This window comes from Sparus aurata, chromosome 20, assembly GCF_900880675.1.
Source record: "Sparus aurata chromosome 20, fSpaAur1.1, whole genome shotgun sequence".
NCBI lineage: Eukaryota > Metazoa > Chordata > Actinopteri > Spariformes > Sparidae > Sparus > Sparus aurata.
This window is the reverse complement of record NC_044206.1, coordinates 14486965-14509340: the sequence shown is the minus strand read 5'-3', so window position 1 is coordinate 14509340 and position 22376 is coordinate 14486965. Positions and strand designations below refer to the sequence as shown.

The 22376-nt window shown below is 41.4% G+C and overlaps 1 protein-coding gene across 1 annotated transcript in view; it reads left to right on the top strand.

Moving 5' to 3' along the window:
- Window positions 1–21371, top strand: part of lrp2b (low density lipoprotein receptor-related protein 2b) — a 43482-nt gene extending 22111 nt beyond the window's left edge. The window contains exons 40-81 of the mRNA XM_030401102.1: window positions 163–610; window positions 766–931; window positions 1048–1206; window positions 1286–1575; window positions 2078–2281; window positions 2750–2989; window positions 3187–3312; window positions 3453–3572; window positions 4021–4152; window positions 4385–4586; window positions 4693–4988; window positions 7065–7581; window positions 7792–7947; window positions 8224–8394; window positions 8490–8713; window positions 8801–8978; window positions 9577–9773; window positions 10035–10280; window positions 10695–10820; window positions 11262–11381; window positions 11747–11863; window positions 11952–12068; window positions 12409–12546; window positions 12803–12925; window positions 14291–14419; window positions 15311–15442; window positions 15614–15739; window positions 16087–16230; window positions 16340–16505; window positions 16642–16770; window positions 16919–17142; window positions 17242–17424; window positions 17878–17997; window positions 18535–18622; window positions 18741–18805; window positions 18904–19084; window positions 19276–19339; window positions 19526–19660; window positions 19954–20052; window positions 20172–20255; window positions 20470–20526; window positions 21009–21371. Coding sequence (XP_030256962.1) covers window positions 163–610; window positions 766–931; window positions 1048–1206; window positions 1286–1575; window positions 2078–2281; window positions 2750–2989; window positions 3187–3312; window positions 3453–3572; window positions 4021–4152; window positions 4385–4586; window positions 4693–4988; window positions 7065–7581; window positions 7792–7947; window positions 8224–8394; window positions 8490–8713; window positions 8801–8978; window positions 9577–9773; window positions 10035–10280; window positions 10695–10820; window positions 11262–11381; window positions 11747–11863; window positions 11952–12068; window positions 12409–12546; window positions 12803–12925; window positions 14291–14419; window positions 15311–15442; window positions 15614–15739; window positions 16087–16230; window positions 16340–16505; window positions 16642–16770; window positions 16919–17142; window positions 17242–17424; window positions 17878–17997; window positions 18535–18622; window positions 18741–18805; window positions 18904–19084; window positions 19276–19339; window positions 19526–19660; window positions 19954–20052; window positions 20172–20255; window positions 20470–20526; window positions 21009–21035 — 6966 coding nt within the window. The 3' untranslated portion in view covers window positions 21036–21371. The remainder of the gene's footprint in view (window positions 1–162; window positions 611–765; window positions 932–1047; window positions 1207–1285; window positions 1576–2077; window positions 2282–2749; window positions 2990–3186; window positions 3313–3452; window positions 3573–4020; window positions 4153–4384; window positions 4587–4692; window positions 4989–7064; window positions 7582–7791; window positions 7948–8223; window positions 8395–8489; window positions 8714–8800; window positions 8979–9576; window positions 9774–10034; window positions 10281–10694; window positions 10821–11261; window positions 11382–11746; window positions 11864–11951; window positions 12069–12408; window positions 12547–12802; window positions 12926–14290; window positions 14420–15310; window positions 15443–15613; window positions 15740–16086; window positions 16231–16339; window positions 16506–16641; window positions 16771–16918; window positions 17143–17241; window positions 17425–17877; window positions 17998–18534; window positions 18623–18740; window positions 18806–18903; window positions 19085–19275; window positions 19340–19525; window positions 19661–19953; window positions 20053–20171; window positions 20256–20469; window positions 20527–21008) is intronic.
- The last annotated feature ends 1005 nt before the right edge of the window (window positions 21372–22376 follow it).

Below are 22376 nucleotides of genomic sequence, written 5' to 3'. Positions count from 1 at the left end.
AATATAATGTTATTATATTTGTTTCTTAAAATGTAAAACTGAAACTAAAGCATATTACAACAAAATATGAATTAATTCAGTACATGTTAGCAGCTGCAATAGCAGTTGGTTGGTTGACTTGTCACAAATAACAAAACAATTTTTTGTCTTTATTCATACCAGGTAATTCGAGACAATCTTGATCAGCCAATGGATGTTGTCATCTTTGACGTTCATGTCCAGCCTACGTCTGCCCACCAGGTGGGCTTCAACCCATGTCACGAAGATAACGGACGGTGCCAGCAGCTCTGCTTCGCCATACCAGACCAGGAAAAACCAAAATGTGGTTGTGCACATGGGTCACTCCTTAGTAATGGAGTCACATGTGGTTATGGTCTAGATGAGTTTCTAATTTTCACCACAGACTACACACTGAGTAGCTTGAGGTTAGACCCTGCAGATCACAGCGCCCCCTATCCAACGGTGAGCATGGGCTACGGCTTAATGGGTTTGGATTACGACTTTGAGGATAAGCGAATTTTCTTCACCCAGTATGCGGGGTATGGTCGGAGCAGAATTGGATCCATCATCACGACATCGGCCACCAGCCCTCCTGTCTTTATAGCTACAGGTGAGCATTAATTGTTACCGTGTTTCCATTTTAAATCTATTTTTCTTTCTAACTTTCCTCCCTCACCATATTTCATTTTCTTACTTCCTTCATGCCCTTATTGTTTTTTTTCTCTCTTCATTTAAATAATCTCTTCTGTCTGTTATACTGTTCAGATTTGGACGACCCAGAAGGATTGGCATATGACTGGGTCCACAAGCGTCTCTACTTCACTGACTACTATGCCCAGAATGTGCAGTCCATGGGCACGGATGGGACGAACCGCTCAATTATCGCCCATGGATACCGTCCGAGAGCCATCATTGTCGACCCCTGCTATGGGTAAAGCAACTTACTTACCAAAATATATACGTAGACGTGGTGCACTGACTGTGTTGTGATCATCAAAGTATATCAATGAGCTCCTCTGCCCCCCTTGTATTCCCCTCTCTGCCCAGTTACCTGTACTGGACTGACTGGGGCTACCCAGCCAAGATTGAGAGGGCCACATTGGGTGGAAATTTCCGCACCGAAATCATCAACAGCGGTCTTACAACACCCAATGGTCTTTCTCTGGATTATGAAGAAAGGATGCTCTACTGGGCTGATGCCTCAACGTATGTTTTTTAATATATACTATATTGCAACAAATCACATACTGCTCACATTTTTTGACAACCCTCTCCTCCCTCCCAGAAAAAAGATTGAGCGCTGCACTCTTAACGGTGAGAACCGCCAAGTGATCCTCCAGGGGGTCCAGTATCCGTACGCTATGACTGTCTTCCAACAGGACATCTTCTGGACCGACTGGTCTGAGAGAGCTATGTTTAGGGCTGCGAAGGATGATGGCTCTGGCCTCACAGTGATAGCTCAGGAAATGCAGTACCGTCCCAACGACATCCACGTTTATACCGGATCTAAGCAGGAGAGCTGCTCCAGCTCCTGTCAGCAGTTCAACGGAGGCTGCAGTCACGTCTGTGTTTCTGGTAAGAGCAGTCTCTTCCTCGAGGGACCAAGCAAGGCACTGAATCCCCTAATCCTCCATTCAAGTTATGCAGCTAACATAAGAAAAAAGAAAGTTATTATATCAGTAACCTTGCTTCAATAAATCTAAAATTGTGAATGCAACTTTCTGTGAAAAGACTGCCTAATTATCAGCTGTCGAAGGGAATGACTAATTATTTTTGTTGCCTGAAGTTGTGTCTGTTGCGTCTTGAATAACTAGGCAGTGATGATATATGATAATACTAATAATAAACTGAATAACTGAATAAAACCCCTTGATGCTTTAACAAAGATAGATGTAATAAGTATCAATGTTTTGTTTCAAGTTATGTTAAAGTTAAAACTTTCTCACTAAGAAAATAAAGAAAAGTTCTGAACATCCTAGAAGACACAAAGAGACACACAGCACTACTAATTAAAAAGGTTATCTCCTGTGTTCCCTTCAGTTCCTCTCCATCCTTAAATTCCCTCACTCCCCTGCAGGTCCATCAGGTCCAGAGTGCCAGTGTCCTCATGAGGGGAAGTGGTACCTGGCCAACAATGGCAAAGACTGCATCAAAGACACAGGAAACCGCTGTCAGCCAGAGCAGTTCACGTGCCTCAACGGTAATTGCATCTCTTCGCATTGGAAGTGTGACGGTGTAAACGACTGCCAGGATAACACGGATGAGCTGGAGAGAGTGTGCGGTGAGAGATGATGTTTATTCTGACTTTAAACCAAATAAGCAAGGAGATTTAAAAATCAAGGGTTGAGAACCAGTGAGTGACATGTGACCAAAGAGCCAAAACCAAAAAATGATCATATTTTGTCCTGACTTTGTTTTTTGATTTTTACTCACTTTCATCTCTCTGGTTCTCACCCCTCGGATATTTACATAAACACAATTTTTTGGCATTTTAACCCTGAAATTTGCCTCCTGGAGTAGGTATTAAAAAGACTACACAATGCCAAAGTGGGAAAGCGGGACACATTTTTTTATTGCCTTTTACTGTTTCAATTCTCTCTGTAGTTTGTATTATTGATTAGTGTCCATTTGTTAAACTGTGGGCTTCCGCTTTTTAGTTGGTCTTCAAAAGACAAAAGAAGCAGAAAACCTAAAACATAAATATCATGGCATTAAAGTAAATCAGCACGCTGTTATTCCTTTTCCGTAGCCTTCCACACCTGCTCATCCATTGACTTCACCTGTGACAATGGCCGCTGTGTGCGGCTCTCATATGTGTGTGACTACACAAATGACTGTGGTGACAACAGCGACGAGCGAGGCTGCCCCTTCCCCACGTGTAATCCTGCCTCTGAGTTTACCTGCGCCAGCGGGCGCTGCATCAGTGCAGACTTTGTCTGTAATGGCATCAATGACTGTAGAGACAACGCCTCTGACGAAATCAACTGCCGTGAGTGATGATTAAGGGACTGATAAATTAACTGAACTGCTCTGTTAGTAATTTATGTTCCCTTGAGCACTGCATTACTCGGGTGCCTGTTGAGAAAAAAAAAACACAGTTATTATATCCACCTTCCTGAATAAGAGAAGTGTCCAGTCCCTGTGTGTTTTTCAACTTTTGGTTGATGTTCTGATTTTCCTCTCCAGCTGACAGGACGTGTCCTGATGGCCGGATCAAGTGTGACCACACCAACATCTGCATTTTCCCTGAAAGCTTGTGTGATGGCTACAACAACTGTGGAGACAACAGTGATGAGAATCCTCTCTTCTGTGGTAAGCTGAACACTCAGGATTTGTCCTGCTGCTAAGTGAGAGTGTAAGAAAGAGAGACATGATGGTAAGTTTACATTTTACCTGCTGAGTAGATTCAGTATAACTGTACATGGATATACGTCTGTGCTGCTGTGCTACAGCGGGTCGTACATGCCCTCCGGACCAGTTCCGTTGCGATGAGGGGAAGTGTATCTCTACCTCTTGGGTGTGTGACTCCATCCACGACTGCCGCGATGGGACAGATGAACCTCCTACTTGTGGTGAGTTCTCTGTATTTTTAGACAGATGCAATTTACATTCAATATCTTTAGTGTCTTTATATCTTGACATGACTCTGATAGAAGACTTTTGACTTTGCAGCTACATTACTTTATATTTCTAGTATTATTTTTACTTGTTTATTTAGTCAAGCCACAATTTAGTTTTAAAGTTTTTGCTTGTACCTCACAGCCTAAATTGTGCAAAAAGTATATAATTAATATTGCTTTGTATTGATCCTGACATCATCCAATAATTACTGTGATAGTATCCATTGGTTTAAATCCAGCAATCAATTTGTCTGGATATATGACACATTCTTTTTAAAGGATGGTTATCAATGACCTTTAAATATGACTGTTTATTTATACAATGAGTCAGTGATCACCATGTGGTAACTGTATTTGCCTACCTACCTAATTATTTATTTATTTTTTTGTTCCCGTGCAGAGGACATAATCAGAACCTGCAGTTCAGGCCAGTTCACATGTACAAATGGAAACTGCATTCCCGGGTCAATGGTCTGTGATGGTAACAATGACTGTTGGGACAGTAGCGATGAGGCTGTTGAACTACAGTGTGGTGAGATACAATGTTTATTTCTTAGCCTGTGTGAATGTAAGACTCTAGATCTATTTAGTTTATTTGTGTTGTTAGAGGTTAGAGCTTTTTTCTCTGCTCCATTGCATGTCTCATCTGGAATTTGCCTCTTTTATCATGTGCGCTCTCAGAATCTTTACAGCTTAATGTGTGATCTTGCGAGATGTAAGTATATTTTATACCCTATTTTTCTCATTCTTTCTTTCTCCTGTAGGCCAACGTACCTGCAGTTCAGGCCAGTTCACCTGCCCGACCTGGCACCCAGGCCACCCCCGCTGTATACCATTAAGTTTTGTATGTGATGGGGACAAAGACTGTGCCAACGCAGCTGATGAGCTCCAGAACTGCCCCAACCGCACCTGCCATATGAACGAGTTTGCCTGTTCCAACGGGCTCTGCATCCTCATCCCCTACCAGTAAGTAGGAAGTGCATGCAAGTGAATAAAGCAGATGTTTGTTTACAAGTCTGGAAAAAAATTTGCTTGTCACTGAATAGTCTGATAAATGACTCCTCCTCCCCAGGTGTGACCGTGTGAACGACTGCGGGGATGGCAGTGATGAGTTGGGCTGTACTTATGACACCTGCAGCAGCAACGAGTTCACCTGCGGTAACGGAGCCTGCATCTCTTCCCACTACACCTGTGACGGCGCGAGCGACTGTCTGGATGGTTCAGATGAGGCGGACAGCTTGTGCATCAAGCCTCAGCCCACATGTTCTCCTCAGCATTACATGTGCAAGTCAGGCGAGTGCATTGACATCGCTAAGGTGTGCAACGGGCAGAAGGACTGCCAGGATGAAAGCGACGAAAAAGGCTGCGGTGAGAGGAATATGTAATTGTGTGACCATATTGATATGAATTAATGTGACTTTCTTTCTTCATGAGCAATCGCCCCACAGGTTTATTGTTTAAATTCAGTGGAGACCAACAGAATAGTTTCTGTACAAATAGTAAACATTTTTAAGACTAATCACTATCCTTAAAGGAGAACGCCGGCCATTTTTAACCCTTATCTCTGTTGATCGAGGTTACCGAGTGCTGTCATTAGGAAAATAACGAGAACATTTGGCACAATATTTACCGAGTATCAGAACGGCAGCTAAAGCGACCTATGGGGGCAGACATAACCGAAAGTGAAACTTGAGGATGTCTGCCCCCATAGGTTCGCTTAAGCTGCCATCCTGATATCTGGTCAATATTGTGCCAAATGTTCTCCTTATTTTTCCTTATGACAGCACTCGGTAACCTCGATCAACAGGGATATGAGTTAAAAACGGCCGACGTTCTCCTTTAAATCAATATGTCCTTACAAAATGACATTTTTTAAATCAAACTGTTAAAGGTGAAATATGGAATATGAGCTGAATGCCGCCATCTAGTGTCTCAAGATCGTAGTCGCGACAACAAAAAAGTAATTCCAGCAGTCGGGTTGCCAGGTTTGGACAGGGCAGGAGGATTGAGCCGCCTCCATTTCCTCCGTTTACTGGGCGTGGAGGTCGATGGGTCACGATCAGTATTCTCATATCTAGGATCAACGTGATATAATGAAAATAAGTATAGCAGAGGAGTTTGACCGACAGGTAATGTTAGCTAAGTTAGCAAGCAAGTTAGCTCACCGATCCAGGAGAAAGTTCGCCATTTCCACGTGTGTTTTGATGCCGTGGAAATCCTTTACCTGAGTCCATCGAGCGTATGCTTCACCGATATTTACTCTGGTTTTTGCTCTTCTCCGGTCACTCAGCTGGTGGGACAGATAACGCACCGTTCGCTGTGGCTCTGAAGACCTTGCAGACTACGCCATTTTACCAAGTGTCAGCCTAGCTGTGCCAAGCTTTGCCGAGCTTTGCCGAGCATTGCCAAGGTTGCGAAATTGGCAACCCCGGCCGCTATTTGGCTGGTACGATGTAAACAGGAAGTCATTGTCGAACCCGTCAAAATTTCTTAAATTATTTATTTCAGACTAAATATAATTTTTCAAGGAAACGCATTACTTTTAATCTGCGCCCCTCTAAACGCCCCATGGATGTATTATTTTTGAAAAAATATAGCTTTAAATAAGCATATTACATATTCAACCTTTAAATTGAAAAATCGCCATATTTCTTAATAACAAATGATTATTATCATATTCTACTTATTTGTTTACATATGTAATATGTTATTTGTATATGTAATATTGTAGATTAAGGATAATTAATGAACATAACATTTTTGATTGGCTAAAATATTAATGGTTTAAAAACTTCCAATGTTCTTACACTTGCTATTTTGTTTCATTGGTTCAAAAGCCAACAATTTTGACTGAAAATATAGTGTTAATTAAATACCAATTAAAAAAAAGAGAAATAAATGTTTAATTTTAAGAAGTTGAGACCAGTATTTTTGATTTTTGTTAACCAAACGATTTATTCAGGGTTCAGGGCTTCAGAGCTGTAACTAACTATTATTATCATTACTCGAAAAATCTGCTGTTTTATTAATAATCTGCTACTGTTATTTTCATGATTAATTTTTAATTATTTTTGTCTGTAAGTATAAAAAACTTTGCAAAATTGCAATTCCAACACCAAAGGGACGTCTTCATTTCTCCAATTAACAGACCAAACCCAAAGCCTTTTCATTAACTCCTATAAATTAGAAAGACAAGCAACAGATCTTTACATTTAATTGGCTGGAACTAGCAAATGTTTGACATTTCCAATTAACAAAATTCAATAGCTCATTTTCTTTCCATTGACGTATCCTTGCAGACCTGATTAAGTCATCTGTTAATGAAGGATATCAGTTCATCCTAATCTTTGGGAATCTTTTCCACTAAATTACACTGAGATCTCTGAAGTCATACATCTGTTTCACCTTGTTTTCCTGTCTGTCCTCTTACTTTGTTTTTGTTAGGAATCAACGAGTGCAACAACCCATCAATCCACATGTGTGCCCAGATCTGCACCGACACCCTCACCGGGTACTACTGCTCCTGCGACCCCGGCTACCAACTCATGCCAGATGGCAAAGCCTGCGAGGACATTAACGAGTGTGTGAGCACGCCCGCTGTCTGCAGCCAAATCTGCGAGAACGACGTTGGCTCATACCACTGCAAATGTGCCCCAGGGTACATCCGTGAAGCGGACGGACGCACCTGTCGTCAGAACAGTGGCATTGACCCATACGTGTTGTACACTAATCGCTACTACATCCGCAAAGTGAGCACTGACGGCTCACAGCTGAGTATTGTCCTGCAAGGGCTGTCCAATGTGGTGGCGTTAGATTTTGACGATGCTGAGAAGAGGCTTTACTGGCTGGATACAGGGACGGGGAAGATTGAGAGGATGCGCCTCGACGGGACTGACAGGGAGACACTGGCGGATGATGACCTTTTGGGAGCTGAAGGCCTGACGCTGGACTGGGTGGGCAGGTGTGTAAAAAAAAAAAATCATTAAAGCTCCCTTGTTTTCACCATTATTCATTCAACAATAAGCTGTCAGATACATAGATAAATTAGTGTTCAAATCAACTGTAAACTTTCCTCTTCAAACTGATATGTAATTACGTGGAAAGTCTATTTTCTGGCTGACCAAGACATGGCTACAGGGATGTTGGTAAAATTTTTCTGTGTCTGCTGCAGGAAGCTGTACTGGTCCGACTCTTATTACGGCTCACTTCACGTGATGGAGCTGGATGGGCGTTACCAGAAGAAGCTGCTGACAGGACAGTTCACAGATGGGAATGCCACCTATATCATCAGCCGACCTCGTGCTGTGGTTGTTAACCCTAAATATGGGTATTGATGCTCACACCTACACACACACACACACACACACACACACACACGCATACATACAGACAAAAGCCTTTGATCTGTTTACATAGGCTAGCAGTGGTCCCCAGTTAGGCACATGAATATAAAAATGCTATAAAATGTGTCAATAAAATGAGAATGATATCTTTTTGTTGCTTGTTGAACTTTTATAATGGGAAATCCTCTACAATCGACTGATCCTGTGTTTGCATTGTTCTGTCCTTCCTGTTTTCTTCCTACCTGTCCTTTTTTACCCAGATGGCTATACTGGACGGACTGGGGTGACACAGCGTATATCGGCAGAGCTGGCATGGACGGCACTAATGTCAGTGCCATCATCACCACCAAGCTGGAGTGGCCCAATGCTCTGACCATAGACTACACCACCAACAAGATCTTCTTTGCTGATTCCCACCTTAACTTTCTGGAGTGAGTTATGATATTAAGTCTGCTTGAACAGGTTTTTTTCTGTATAATAGTACCAGTAAAAACCTGTAATAACTCTCTGTGATATCAACCTTCAGTTTTGCAGACATGGACGGCCAGAACCGCCACCGGGCCATCGCTGGCACACTTCCCCATGTTTTTGCAGTTTCCCTGTTTGAGGACTGGGTTTACTGGACCGACTGGAACACACACGCAGTGGAGAAGGCCCACAAGTACACAGGCGAAGAACGCACACTCATGGGCAACAACACACATCGGCCCTCGGACATTCACATCTACCACCCCTACAGACAGCCGCGCAGTACGTACATTTTAACTGTAGATGCTTATCGTCTCAACGGACTATAGCCCAAATTGACCATCTATTTTTAATCAACTTATTTCTCAGGTGTGAACCCCTGCACCTCCCACCACCTGACCTGCAGCCACTTGTGTCTGATTCGCCCTGGTGGGCAGGAAGCTTTCTGCGAGTGTCCAGATCACTTCATCGGTCTCTCTGTGGGCTTCAAGATCCAGTGTGTCGCTGACTGCTCCAGCACTCAGTTCCGCTGTGGGGACAACGAGAAGTCAGTCAGATATTCAATCACTTGTGTTCCCATTCTCATCAAGTCTTACTGTTCTGTTACAGTAAACGCTATCAAAGTCTTTGAGAAATAATGAAAAATAATGGGATTATTTCCAGAGATATGGGCTTAGATACTGGGAAGGTGTCCATTAAAGCCTGTGAATGTATTGAAAAACTGTAAAGTAAAACAATAATAATGCACGCATAGATGTACATATACAGTTTCAGAAAAATAATTCTGATATTTCATAAATAGGCTTTGTTGCTGTTTATTACACATTTTTATGTTTAAGACGGAACATTTTCTGATGGTTTTCAGTGATTAGATGTATTATTAGAATTATTTGCAAACAACACAAGACTTGGCAAACATTTAATCTATTTAAAAAGGCCAGCATTCATCCAAAATGACTAAAGAGAATAATGACTGAATTATTCATTCTATCACTGATAATTGATTAATACTACTGCAATTTTTACTGGCTTTCTGTTTTGTAATCAAGCTGTAGTGAGACAGGCTGTGAATGTTGCAGAATATTGTATGTTACCTTGATTTATGCAGACAAAGCTAACCTATCTGTGCTTTCTCTTCTCTTCAGGTGTGTTCCCATATGGTGGAAGTGTGACGGCCAGTCAGATTGCGGCGATGGCTCAGATGAACCTGAGACCTGCCCTCCCCGTGTTTGCCCCATTGGCACGTTCCAGTGTCGGGATGGAAACTGCACTTACCCCGGCTTCATCTGTGACGCTAACCCTGACTGCCCTGACAGTTCAGACGAGGATGCGGCTCTCTGCAGTATGATGATTAACACAGTTACCGTGATTAACTATGACAGTGTAGATAATTCAGATAGAGAGAAATTAAGGTTGTTGTATACTTGAAACTTGAATTGAAACTTGAGATGTTATTATCTTAGGTCTGGTTTACTTTTTGCTGAAGAAAACTACATTTATTGGTGAACACGTAGTCCTCAGGAGAAACCGTCATGCTTTAGATTTAGTTCAGACGGATGGTTCATTTTTCAAACATTAGTCAAGCTGCTCTCTGTCCCCGTAGGTGACCACCGATGCGAGGATAACCAATTCCAGTGTAAAAACAAGAAGTGCATCCCTGTGTCCTATCTCTGCGATGGTTTTGAAGACTGTTCAGATGGCAGCGACGAGGTCACGGAGACTTGTTCCCAGTTGACCTGCCCTCCGGGACAGTTCAGGTGTAACAACGGGCGCTGTTTGCCATTGAGCTACGTGTGCGATGCCCAGGATGACTGTGGGGATGCATCCGATGAGCCTTATGAAACCTGCAGTAAGTCAGACATCAAATTCTGGAGGAAAACAAGAAAATGACATAAGTGACCACTTATAGTGATAATCTTATCGGGTGGGCCGAGAGAGACGTCTTGTTTAGCTGCTTTTTGACACCCCTGGTTTCCTTTATATTTGTGTCTGCAAGGAGCAAGCAGACAAAAGTAACTGCTGTAATTGATGAAAGTAGAGTTGACAGTTCAATCAGGCATAGATGTTTTTCAGTGTCAGAATGTGTAATAAGTTTAGACTTCATGTCCCAAGAGAGATCTGAGTGAATTAATGGTGTTTTATTGGTTTGTTTTTTTATCCTCTGACTTTATCTTTTGCTCTCTCATCCTCTGCCTTGTGCTCTACCTGATCGTCTCCTTTGCTCCGTCTCATTTCTGTCTCATGTCTTTCTTTCCCCCTCCAGTGGGTCCAGACTACAAGTGTGACGAAACTGAGTTCTCCTGCAAGACAAACTACCGCTGTATCCCCCAGTGGGCCCGCTGTGACGGCACCAATGACTGCCTCGACAACAGCGACGAGCAAGGCTGTGGTCAGTGCTTGACTGTCAGCAGATGCGAAGTCTTGTGAATGCATCTCTGTTATAAAGACTGCACCTGTTGGGAAAAATCAGGCCCTGGGACCAAATTTGTCAATAGGATGTACAGAGGTTTCTACTAGCATAATACAGCCTCACCATGAGAGAGAGATTTGAGTCAACATCTGTTTTTCCACCAGATGATGGAGACAAGAATAAAATGTAGGTGATGTTAAAATGTAGGTGATGTTACAGTGTGAGACATATTTTTGTTGTTGGAAATCACCTCTTTAGTCTATGGTAAGGTTGTTTCTTTTGTCCAAGTGCCATTTTGCACAATGAACAACAGGTCATATGTATCTGAGTGTATCCATCATTTTAAACATGGAGTCACTGATCTTTCTCATTTCTTTCTCATCTTCTCATCTGTTTATTTCTGACTTTGTCTTCCAACAGAGGACGTGACCTGTGATCCCCTGGGAGATTTCCGATGTGACAACCACCGCTGTGTTCCCATCCGCTGGCAGTGTGATGGCACCAACGACTGTGGTGACGGCTCAGACGAGAGGGACTGCCGTGAGTGTCCTACACAATATCTTTAAGCTCAAACCATTCACAGACTAGCAAGAGTCTTGTATCCACCAGTGTTACAATACATTTGCTTTTTTTCAGTTTAGTCCTTAATCCTGCGTTATGATTTGGTGTGGGATTTGCAGAAATCATTTAATGATATTATATTCCTTGATGCTGATTAAGCCATGCTGTGTTACTCAAACTGTACACTGAAAAAAATCTAATACTGTAGATTTAAATCACCTAAAAAAAAATGCCTTGATGCATAGCTTAAGCCTGTATAGTTTGTGATTAAACAGGACCTCATTCAGAGTTTATACTGAAGAAATTTATATGTGTCTCTCTGTTGTCCTGACCTTGGTCTATAGAGCCAAGGCCTTGCTCTGAAAGTGAGTTTAGATGTGATGGTGGACTGTGCATCCCTGGAACCTGGGTGTGCGACCACAAGAACGACTGCGGGGACAACTCTGATGAGCGGGACTGTGGTGAGCAGGCGCGACACACACACTCACCTCCTTGAAATATTCTTTCACACAACACAAACACACTAATCCCACCTTGGCTCTCTTCCAGAGCTGCTGACGTGTCGTCCAGGTTATTTCCAATGTGACTCGGGTCACTGTATCCCCGAGAGTCTGGAGTGTGATGGCCGGCCTGATTGTCAGGACCTGTCAGATGAGACCAGCTGTCGTAAGTAAACCACATGAAAAATGATGGCAACCTGCCTGGACCCTTCAGCTTTCAGTGCACTTTGGTTGTTTTTTCTCTTGGTATGTGTTTGAGGTATTTGCGTGTCTTCAGTCTTAAATTATTCAAGCGCAGATGTTTTTTTTAAAAGTGTGAAAATGTCTAAAATACGCTATAGTTGCTTATAGACTTCACATGAGAGGAAGGGTGGTGGAGAGTGTTCATCAAAATACTCCAGTGGAGCTTATTCAGTTTTAAACAGATTCTAGTTGTACTATGGACATAAAATACATATGCACTAAGAGTTAACATCAGTGATTAACTATTTCTCCCACCCTGACAGCCACGCGTTACCCAGGAGGCCGTTGGTGCCCTCAGGATGAGTTCCAGTGTACGAACCGTCTGTGTGTGAGCCAGAGCTGGGTGTGCGATGGCATCGACGACTGTGGGGATCGTTCTGACGAACAGCTCAGTTTGTGCTGTAAGAAAGATTCTGTTTGTCTGATGTTTGATTGTTGTTAAAAGCAAGGTGCTGTGAGAAGTATTCTGCCTGCGTTCAACATAGTCATTAATTCTAACGCTGATCCTAACTGATGAATCTCATCTATGGATTGACACAATGTTTGTAGAGAGAAGACAGTTCAGAGAAGATAAGCCAACAAGATTAATATCAGCAGTGTGTTTGTGACCACTGACACTTGTAGAAGATGATTTAAACTTTATTTGTGTTTGACCAGTGAACGTCACCTGCGAGAGTCCTGGACGCTTCCGTTGTAAGAACAACTACTGTATCTTCAGCGGCCTGCTGTGCAACCAGAAGGACGACTGTGGGGACAACAGTGACGAAGAGGAGGAACTCTGTATGACTCACACACCTACATCACAATCTGTGTAGTGCACCAGGGCTATTTTGAATAGAAACATTTCTCCTTACCTTATTGTTTATACTTATACTATTAAATATTATACTATGATTTGTGAGTACACCTGTGATACATTCAAGTACTGAATGACAGATCAGAATCAGCTTTGTTGGCCTGGTATATTGACACATACAAGGAATTTGACTCCATTGTGCATCAGAGCTGCAACCATTAGTTGATGAATCATTTAATTGTTAAGCCTATTAACTTAATCTTTCAAGCAAACATGTAAAACATTTGCTGGTTTCAGCTCCTGAAGTGTGAGGCTTTGCCACTTTTATTTCACATTTATGATAGTAAGTGAAGAGTCTTTGGGTTTTGGACTGTTGGTTGCACAAAAGAAACACGTAGAAGACGTGTTTTTGTGTTCTGGGAAATTGTGATAAGCATTTTTCACATTTTTTAAATATTTATAGACTTAATGATTGATTGTGAAGATTAATTGTTAAGAGCATTTTTGAAAATCATTAGTTGCAGCTCTTAGTTCTCATTAGCTTTCAATAAACCTAAAAGTAAAGGGGACGAATGGAGAAATACTAGCATACAGCTAAATAAATTATCAAAATTTAACACTTGTTTGAAATGTCTGAGCAAGTGATAGACGTGTAAACACACGTTGTGCCTGATTCCCCCTCTTATTTTAACACAGCAAGAGGGAGATTTCTGTTATGTTCAGGTTCAGTAAATGCACCACTAATCATCAGTTTCTGGGACCGCCAAGGATTAATCTGAATAACACTAATGCTGCCTGAACCTTGCTCTGTGAGGCCACTGAAACTGGAAAATCAGTGTGTCAGGACACAAAGCCTGAAACATACAAGGGATAAGGAAATAGTGTGTTTTATGGAATTGTTACACAATCAGCTTAAACATCAATCAGAGAAAATTATTTTGAGAGGAGATTAAATAGTTGGTGGACATTGGCTAGCTCATCTAAATCCATTTGTTGTCAGGGAGGAGGAAAACGAGGGATGCTGCTGAGAAGCCTTCAATTGAATAAGTGATTTAATCACTGTAGTATGTTGACATGTTGGAGTTTATGTGCCTACATTTCAGTACTTGACTGTGTGGGATGCTTGCAGGTTTTTTAATCTACAAGTGTAGGCAGTCCGCTCATTTCCACACATTTTTTTTTCTTTTTTGGTATTTAGACAGTTGGTAAGTGAAGTGCGACACTGTAGAGAAAGCTCTTCAATCTTAGACAAGTGGAGGTGGACATGTTTCCACAGATGGGTTTTATACCCACTCAACCTTCCCTGCGCACTCGTGTTGATGACTCACTCTTGACTGTGTCCTTCTCAGGCCGCGAGCCTACGCTGCCCCCCTGTACACTGGAGGAGTTCAAATGCACCAACGGACACTGTGTGGCTCTGCCGTACGTGTGTGACCACAATGACAACTGTGGGGACCGCACAGACGAATTAGGCTGCAGTGAGTAGCAACGACAAAAGATTCACTCTCTGTCGACATTTTCTTTTAATGTCTTTTTAAACTATGTTATTAAATGTTAATCTGGAAAAAAAAAAAAACTGCTTCAAATCCTGCATCTTTCAGTTTTAAGCTTTCAAGATTTAAAGCAGCAACATGTCAGACATCAGACATTCAGTATTGAAAAACGTGATCATATGTACATTAAGTTTATTGATAAAAGCAGATAAGATGTATAACAACTGTACTGAAGCACGTTGCAGTCGCCAGATGAAAAGAAATTAGGACATTTTCTCATTATAATAACTTTCATAACATGAAATTATGACTAATCCATCCGTTCATGCATTTTCCACCACTCATCCAGGCCGGGTCGCGACCCTATCGTGACACAGAGACAACGGATCTTATTAACACAAATTATCAGGAATCTCGTCATTATGACTTATGGATCACACAATTAGGAGTTAGCAATCTTTCCATGATTAGAAAACCTTCTCTCAAAAGGAAATTATCTGAACAAAAAAGATTGCATTCTGAGATAATTTTCTCATACTGATGATGGATGGATAGAGATGTCATAATTATGGATTCTTCTCTCTCTTTTCTCTAACCTGGCAGCGCTTTCTTTTCTCTGTGATAAAACATAATTTCAGAGCAGAGCCAAAGTTTGATTATGAGACAGAAAACTGCTCAGAAACACCACAGAAATATCCTGTTGGCTGAGCTTATGATTCAGGGAGTCATTGTGATAAAATACCTTGATTATGGTCAATAGCTGCATTATTCTCCAGTTGTTAAAAAAGCCAGCTCTTTTAGCTCAGGTCTCTTAAATTACAGATAGAAGTTGTTTGAAATAATTCAGAAAACATGCTCTGTGTTGTCTGGCTCCAGATTTCGGCAATGATCGCAACTGTGAGGAGAAGCTGTGCCAGCAGGAGTGCACCAACCTGAACGGCACCGGCTTCATCTGCTCCTGTAGGCCAGGATACATGGTGGACCAAGAAAACACCTTCACCTGCCAGGGTACACACACATACTCATATTGAACTCATGCTCAAATTACTGCACTCGGATGAATATAAATGCCACTCAAATAAAATATCATCATTTAAGGTAAAGAGAAAAACATGAAAAAAAACATACTCGTCTCTCTCTTTTTCAACTCATTGTTATAATCTCGTTTCGCTCTTTCAGACATCAATGAGTGCGATGTTTTCGGCACCTGTCCTCAACTCTGTAAGAACACAAAGGGTAGCTACGACTGCGAGTGTGCCCCCGGCTACAGAAAAGTGGGTGACGGCAACATGTGCGAGGCTGAGGGTGAGAACAATCTTTTCGTGAGCCTACGTTTAGTCAAGAGCAACATACAAATAGTTCACTCAGTTAAACAATAGATCAAGTTGACTTGATGGCTTAGTAAAAGGAAAAACAGGGTTCAGATACGACAACTACAGTGCAGGCTTCATGTTTACGTACCATTTTTAAAGTCACAAAGTACTTAGAATATGTGGCTTTTTATGAAATTGCTGCATAATAAAGAATGTGTATTAGATTTTTGCAGGCCACCGTGGTCATGGAAGTGTTAGAGAAACATGTTGTTTTACTAATGAGGTTATCGGTCGCTTTTATAAGAAAAAAAATAAAGTGTAATCGTGTGTGTCTCTCAGGATCGGCTCCCCTGCTGCTGCTACCGGAGAACATCCGTATCCGGAAGTTCAACCTGCAGGCAGAGACCTTCCACGACTTCCTGGAAGAAGAGGAGCATATCATGGCTCTGGACTACGACTTCGACCACAACAACACTGGATTCAGTAGGTCACACACAGACTAACACCAGACACTGTGAGAAAGTCAAACATAAGATCATGACAAATCTTAAACCAGAGGGACTCGTTTGATGACGTCCTTGTGTTTTGTCAGGTATGGTGTACTTCACTGTAGCCAGTCAGGGTGCTGCACGAGGTGCCATTAAGAGAGCGTACATACCTTCAGTGGATGATGGCAGTAATAACATCGCTGTTGCTGTCGACCTCGGCATCAGATACATCACCACACCAGACGGCATAGCTGTGGACTGGGTGGGAAGGTTTGTTTGAACTGACGTCTCTGAGTATACATGATTACATTCCCTCAGTACTCTCTTGCCCGGAACTGACTGACAAAGAGTGACTTTCCAGATTGTGAAAGAATGTTTGCATGTGTTTTAATTCTTCTGCTTGAAGGAACCTTTACTGGGCAGACTCCAAGCTGAAGCGGATAGAGGTGGCCATGTTGGATGGACGCTACAGGAAGCACTTGGTCAAGACTGAACTGGGCCACCCGTCAGCTGTGGCAGTCAACCCACGACTGGGGTACATTTTAATCCTGTTTTAATAAATTGGAAATCATCTGTAGAAGTGTCAGACACTCTATACACTATCCTGTTTTATTTAAACCTAAAGGGAAAACAACTTAACCCACCGCATCTCAGAACTTTTAATCTCTGCTATGTTTCTGCAGGATGTTGTACTGGGCGGACCGTGGTGACGGCGCAGCCAAGATCGAGTGCTCTTGGCTGGATGGCCAGGAGAGGAAGGTCCTAGTGGGTGATGGCCTCGGTTGGCCCACTGGCCTGTCAATTGACTTTGCTAGTGGTGACAGAATCTACTGGTCTGACTCCAAGGAAAGCCACATCGAGTCTGTTCTGCCTTCAGGAGATGGGCGTCAAACTGCCGTCTACATTGGTAAGGTCTAAGAAGGACAGTCATCATCCATCCATATTCTTTAAATCCAGTATCTATTTCTTTAGCTACATTTCTCTCATTTTGTTGCCCCTCTTCCAGATGTGAGAAATCCTTTCAGTGTTTCTGTGTTCGAGGACCATGTTTATTGGAGCACTCAGGAGAAAGGTGAGGTTTACCGACAGGACAAGTTCGGCAAGGGGGTCAAAACCAAGCTGCTGACTGTTGGACCGTGGCTGACCCAGGTTTCTGTGTACCAGCAGCAGAGATACAACTCCGTTGACAGTAAGCTGCGCACTCACCTGCATATTCCCATTAACACATACTGTACTGCATTAACCACTTTGTAGACGGTGCATGTTTACAGTACACATATCAACGTAAAATAATATTTTTTGCATTTTCATTTATCCCTGCAGGTTTTTTTATTTGAAGACAAATAATAGTATAAAAATCTAAAAGTATTGTGCTTGATATGTGTCTGGGCTCAGCAGTTATCTGCAAACTAGTGAAATGTAACTACAGAAAATCGAGGGAAACAGTCATCACAGTGATGGCAACATTGATAAAGAGCAGAGATAAGTTCTGCTTAAAGCAGTGATGTCAAACAAAAATAAAGGTCAACACCAGTCTTTTCATATGAAAAAAACTTTTGACTGACAACTTAAAAACCAAAACATATGTAAGTCATGCATTCTTACTTTGTGAAATGAAAGAACACTTTTCCTTGCGTTGCAGTGAAGAATCCGTGTAAGGGAACCTGCAGCCACCTGTGTTTGCTCCGACCAGGAGGTTACAGCTGCGCCTGCCCTGAGGGCACCAGCTTTGCTCCAGGCAGTCACACTGAATGTGATGCTGGTAAGAGAACAAACTATTTATTTCCTTATGCGCTTTAAAAAACACATGGAATCATGCCATGACATTGTAGAAATGAATATTTGACATATATACTAGAAATGTGCACGCTTTATGTTCAAAAGACACATTATTTTTTTATATAACATGATAATGGCAAAATGTAAATATAATCACAAAAGACATGAAAATCTCAGGATCTACAATATGGGATATTTAATTGCAGCAATAATTATATAATTTACATTATTTTCTTGTGTCCCTTTGTCTGAACTTGACCAAGGGACACAACACATTCACAACACTAAATTCACACTGACACAAAAGTTAGAAAAGGCTTCAGAGGGAGGATTTTTTTTCTTCTCTTCGCTTAGAAAAGTGCGTGTAGTGTTTAAATCACAGTGCACACAGGAAGAAAGACACGTAAATAAGTCGTATGCCAGAGAACACATTACAACCGCATTGTCGTCCAAGTGTTATAAGTTGTTCTGTCATGGGGCAGTTAAATGTAATGATTGTTGTTCACGTACCTTATTTCAGGGTTTGATCCACCACCCACCATGCCTCCTCCATGTCAGTGTCAAAATGGAGGCACCTGCTACTTTGACGACAACCAGGCTCTCTGCATGTAAGATGTTTTTCGTTGAGAAATGTTGAATTTGTGGCAGACTAATAAGTGAAGCACAGACAAACACATTACTGAGTTAAGAATTACTGCTCTAATGTTTGTATTTTTTGTTCCACAGATGTCCATCAGACTGGATGGGAGATTATTGCCAGATAAACAAGAACAGCATTGTTGCAACTTCAGGTAGATTCGATTTTTTTTTAAGTAAAAAATAAACTAATAAAGTTTATGTTATTAGTAGTAAGCTGCCTTTTCCCTCCGTCTGTTTCCCTCCATCACAGTTGGAATAGCGATCGGGGTGACAGTAGTGATTTTGGCTCTGCTGGTTGCGCTGGTCTGTCTTGCCAGGAAGAAGTCCAACCTGATGGAGACGCTACGTAACAACTTGCCCAGTATGCCCAGTATGCCCAGTATGCCATCCATGCCCTCGATGCCATCCATGCCCAACCTGCCAAGCTTCAGGTAAAATATGTGATTATCTGAATGAAGTGACATTGTTGACTACAAAAAAGACAGAAGCAAGAATTTAATTATATGGTTTCAGTATAGAATATAAGAATCACTTATAGGCCTTTCTATTTTACAGTCATTGTATGTTAGTACACGTACAGCATCATGTTAAAGCTGTGATATGTGTGTGTGTTGATTCTCAGAAACGGTGTGTCTCCTAATGGGATGAATACAGACGAGTGTGGAACGAGGGTGAACGGTGAACAGGTCAGTAGCAAACAAACATTCATGACTAGGATATTAGTTATTACTCTTATTATTATTCCTTTAATTTATTTAAGAAAAAGAACAGACTGGAATTTGAACATATTTTAGATACAGCAGCATCGACGTTTCCACCAGCAAAGAACTTCAAAAATTATTTACTTGTTCTGTTTGCTTTTCTGATGTCAGGTTCCCTGTATGTCAGTGTCCATGGTGGACACAAAGGGAAATAATTTTGAGAACCCTGCATATGAAGCCGGAGAAAAACCTCTGACCACAAACACGATGGCAACAGCCACCTCTGCTCCTGTTGGAACAAACAAGGTCAATAAACTACTGATTCTGCAGCTACCTCTTCCTCCTCAGTGGCTGCATTTATTTGACATGCTTTATGGTTAAAGACCTAGATTAAATGCCCAACCGGTCATTCTCTACATATTTATGATCTAAGCACTGTATATTTCTTGTATCTGCTGGTTGGGTGCCTATATTCCCTTCATTTTGTACTGAGAAATATACAAACATAATGCACATACATGTCCCAATGCAGCACAATACCTATATTCTGGTGTATTTTGATTAAGCTCAGTCTTGTGATGCTCTGTTTCCTTCCTCAGGAGTACATCGATAACCCTTTGTACCTGGAACAAGTTCAAGTTCAAGTTCCAGACAAGCCAAAAAGAAGTGCAAACACGCCTCCTGCTGCTGCCGACAAGGTTCATCACCAATTTAATGTCACACCAAATGTTTTTCCTATCTCATAGCTCAAGTGTTACTGTCTGAACCTCTGAGTGTTTTGTTGACACGTGTAGTCTCCTTTTCCACTGTTTTCAAGGAGTCTTTTGAGAACCCGGCATACAGCTCAGACACAGAAGATGTTGATTTCAGTTCTGCCAAACCAGCTGCTTTCAGCACACAGGTATCCATGGAGACACGCGTCAGAATGTTACACACCGTTTACAGCTTGATAGCTGAAAGCAAATGATTACATGCTCTGAATGTTTGAAGGTAAAGCCTGACATATGTATTGTGAGACAACAGTGGACTGTTTTTTCAGAATAGAGGTGGAGAGTGTGTGGGTTTATTTGTGTATGTGCTCAGTTACTGAAGCATCTTGTTTCTTCTTTTTCCAGCAGTTTGAGCCCATCGGAGATGACAGTTTTGTGTCTTTCAAAAATCCCACATACCCGGTGAGTCCAGAATGATAATGAGCTCAGAATTAATGTGTCAGCGGAGCATTAAGTGTCATAAAAAACTGTACATCATTCAGGTTTTAAAAGTACTTGTTAAATTTCATTTTGACATGCAGAACTGTAAAAGTTCTGCACATGATTTTTTTTTTACTTATGTCTATTTTGATTCAATTTAAACACATTTTTAGCTTTGGTCTTGGTAGTATTCATTTATTTTCACTGTAACTCCAGCCACAAGTATCACAATGACAGAATGTATGACTAGTTTGATCACTCGTTTCATACATTTTCTCTAATAAAACATCTAAAAGCAAAATCAGAAGCTGAAGAGGTATTTCGAGATCTTATCCGCTCATTTTAGGGCTCCCAAATGTATTTGAAACAAAACAAAAAACTTGAAACCACTGATGTATACGACATAAACTAGCGTTGAAACACTATATCACTGCAGTTTTTAGTAATTGTTTTTCTTTCCACAGGACACATTTCCAGATTCTGAAATTTGATGTGACTTCTACATCAGAGATCAGACTAGACTATACTTCAGGACTGAAACTTTCAACATTCATGTTCATCGGAGGATGTAGCACTACTGAAGTAACAGAACAAATCAAACCATGTCAGTTTGTAAAGGGAAATATATTTTGTTTCACCTTCAATTTCACTGTAACTATTATTGTGTACAAATACTAATCAGATTTAATTTAATGTAATTAGTATGAGAATTATTCAATAAGGAAACAAAGTGAATAGGAATGTGTTTGTGCTGTGTTTATGATAAGTTTGTTTTTTATGTAAATGCTGATTGTAAGAAAGTTGAAAATTAAAAATTCTCCCATCATCATTGCGTGTGAAGTGATTGGACTGAAAATTGCATGAGATGTGATCAGGTTTGAGATTGAGCCCCTGATAGTGAGCGTAATTACAAATCTCTCTTGTACCGTTCTTTGTACAACAGTGCACATCACAGGAGGATCTGTCTGATAGGACTCAGATCCCTCAGCTACTGTATCTGACCCACTGAGCTGAGATGAAATGCTTTGTCATCATCCATTTAATCACAGAGAGCCACAATTTCAGATCGTGATTACAGAGCAACAGCGGTGATTCTGCTCCTCTCACACTGTCACAAATGTCTGAACACATCAAGGTCTCTCTGAGCTTTCAATAACCAGGCCAACCAGATGAGCAAAGGGACAAAAGAAAAAAAGTGGAAGAGCCAGAGGGAGTGAGTGGAAACACAAAAGGGAGTAATTTATAGTGAGATGTGACTGGTTGTGTTTTGATATTTTGTTGTTCATTACAATTCATAGTTCATGTTTTAATTGCTTGTCCCCCACATGGCATCTCTGAACGTCAGCCAAAATATGTACTGTACCGCTCACTGAGACACACAGACATGGAGGGAGGGGATGAATAGCAATGGATGGATTTGAGAGGGGCGGACCAAAAGAGGCATGCAGTTTGCAGCATGTGTGCACACTGTGCTGCCTTCAGGAGCTGTCAGAAATGATACACTCAAATGATCCAACAGTGAAATTTCCATGATTCCTGAATGGCCAAGAAGTTATTTGTGATATTGTTTTTGTGTCAAGTTGGGTTATGTGTATCAATGTGAATAGAAGGATTAAGGGTTATTTTTATTATGACAGATTGAAGCCCAATCGAGTAAAGGTGATTCATTTCACATTAGGGTATTGTATGGTAGTCCATCTCTGCCAGGAGGAAAAACATATGATCAAATCAAGTTTCAGGTATTAAAATCTACATTATGAGATAAGAGGTCAAAATGTTGAGACCCTAATTCAAAGCATTGGATTTTACTAGTTGATAATTTTGACTGAGCA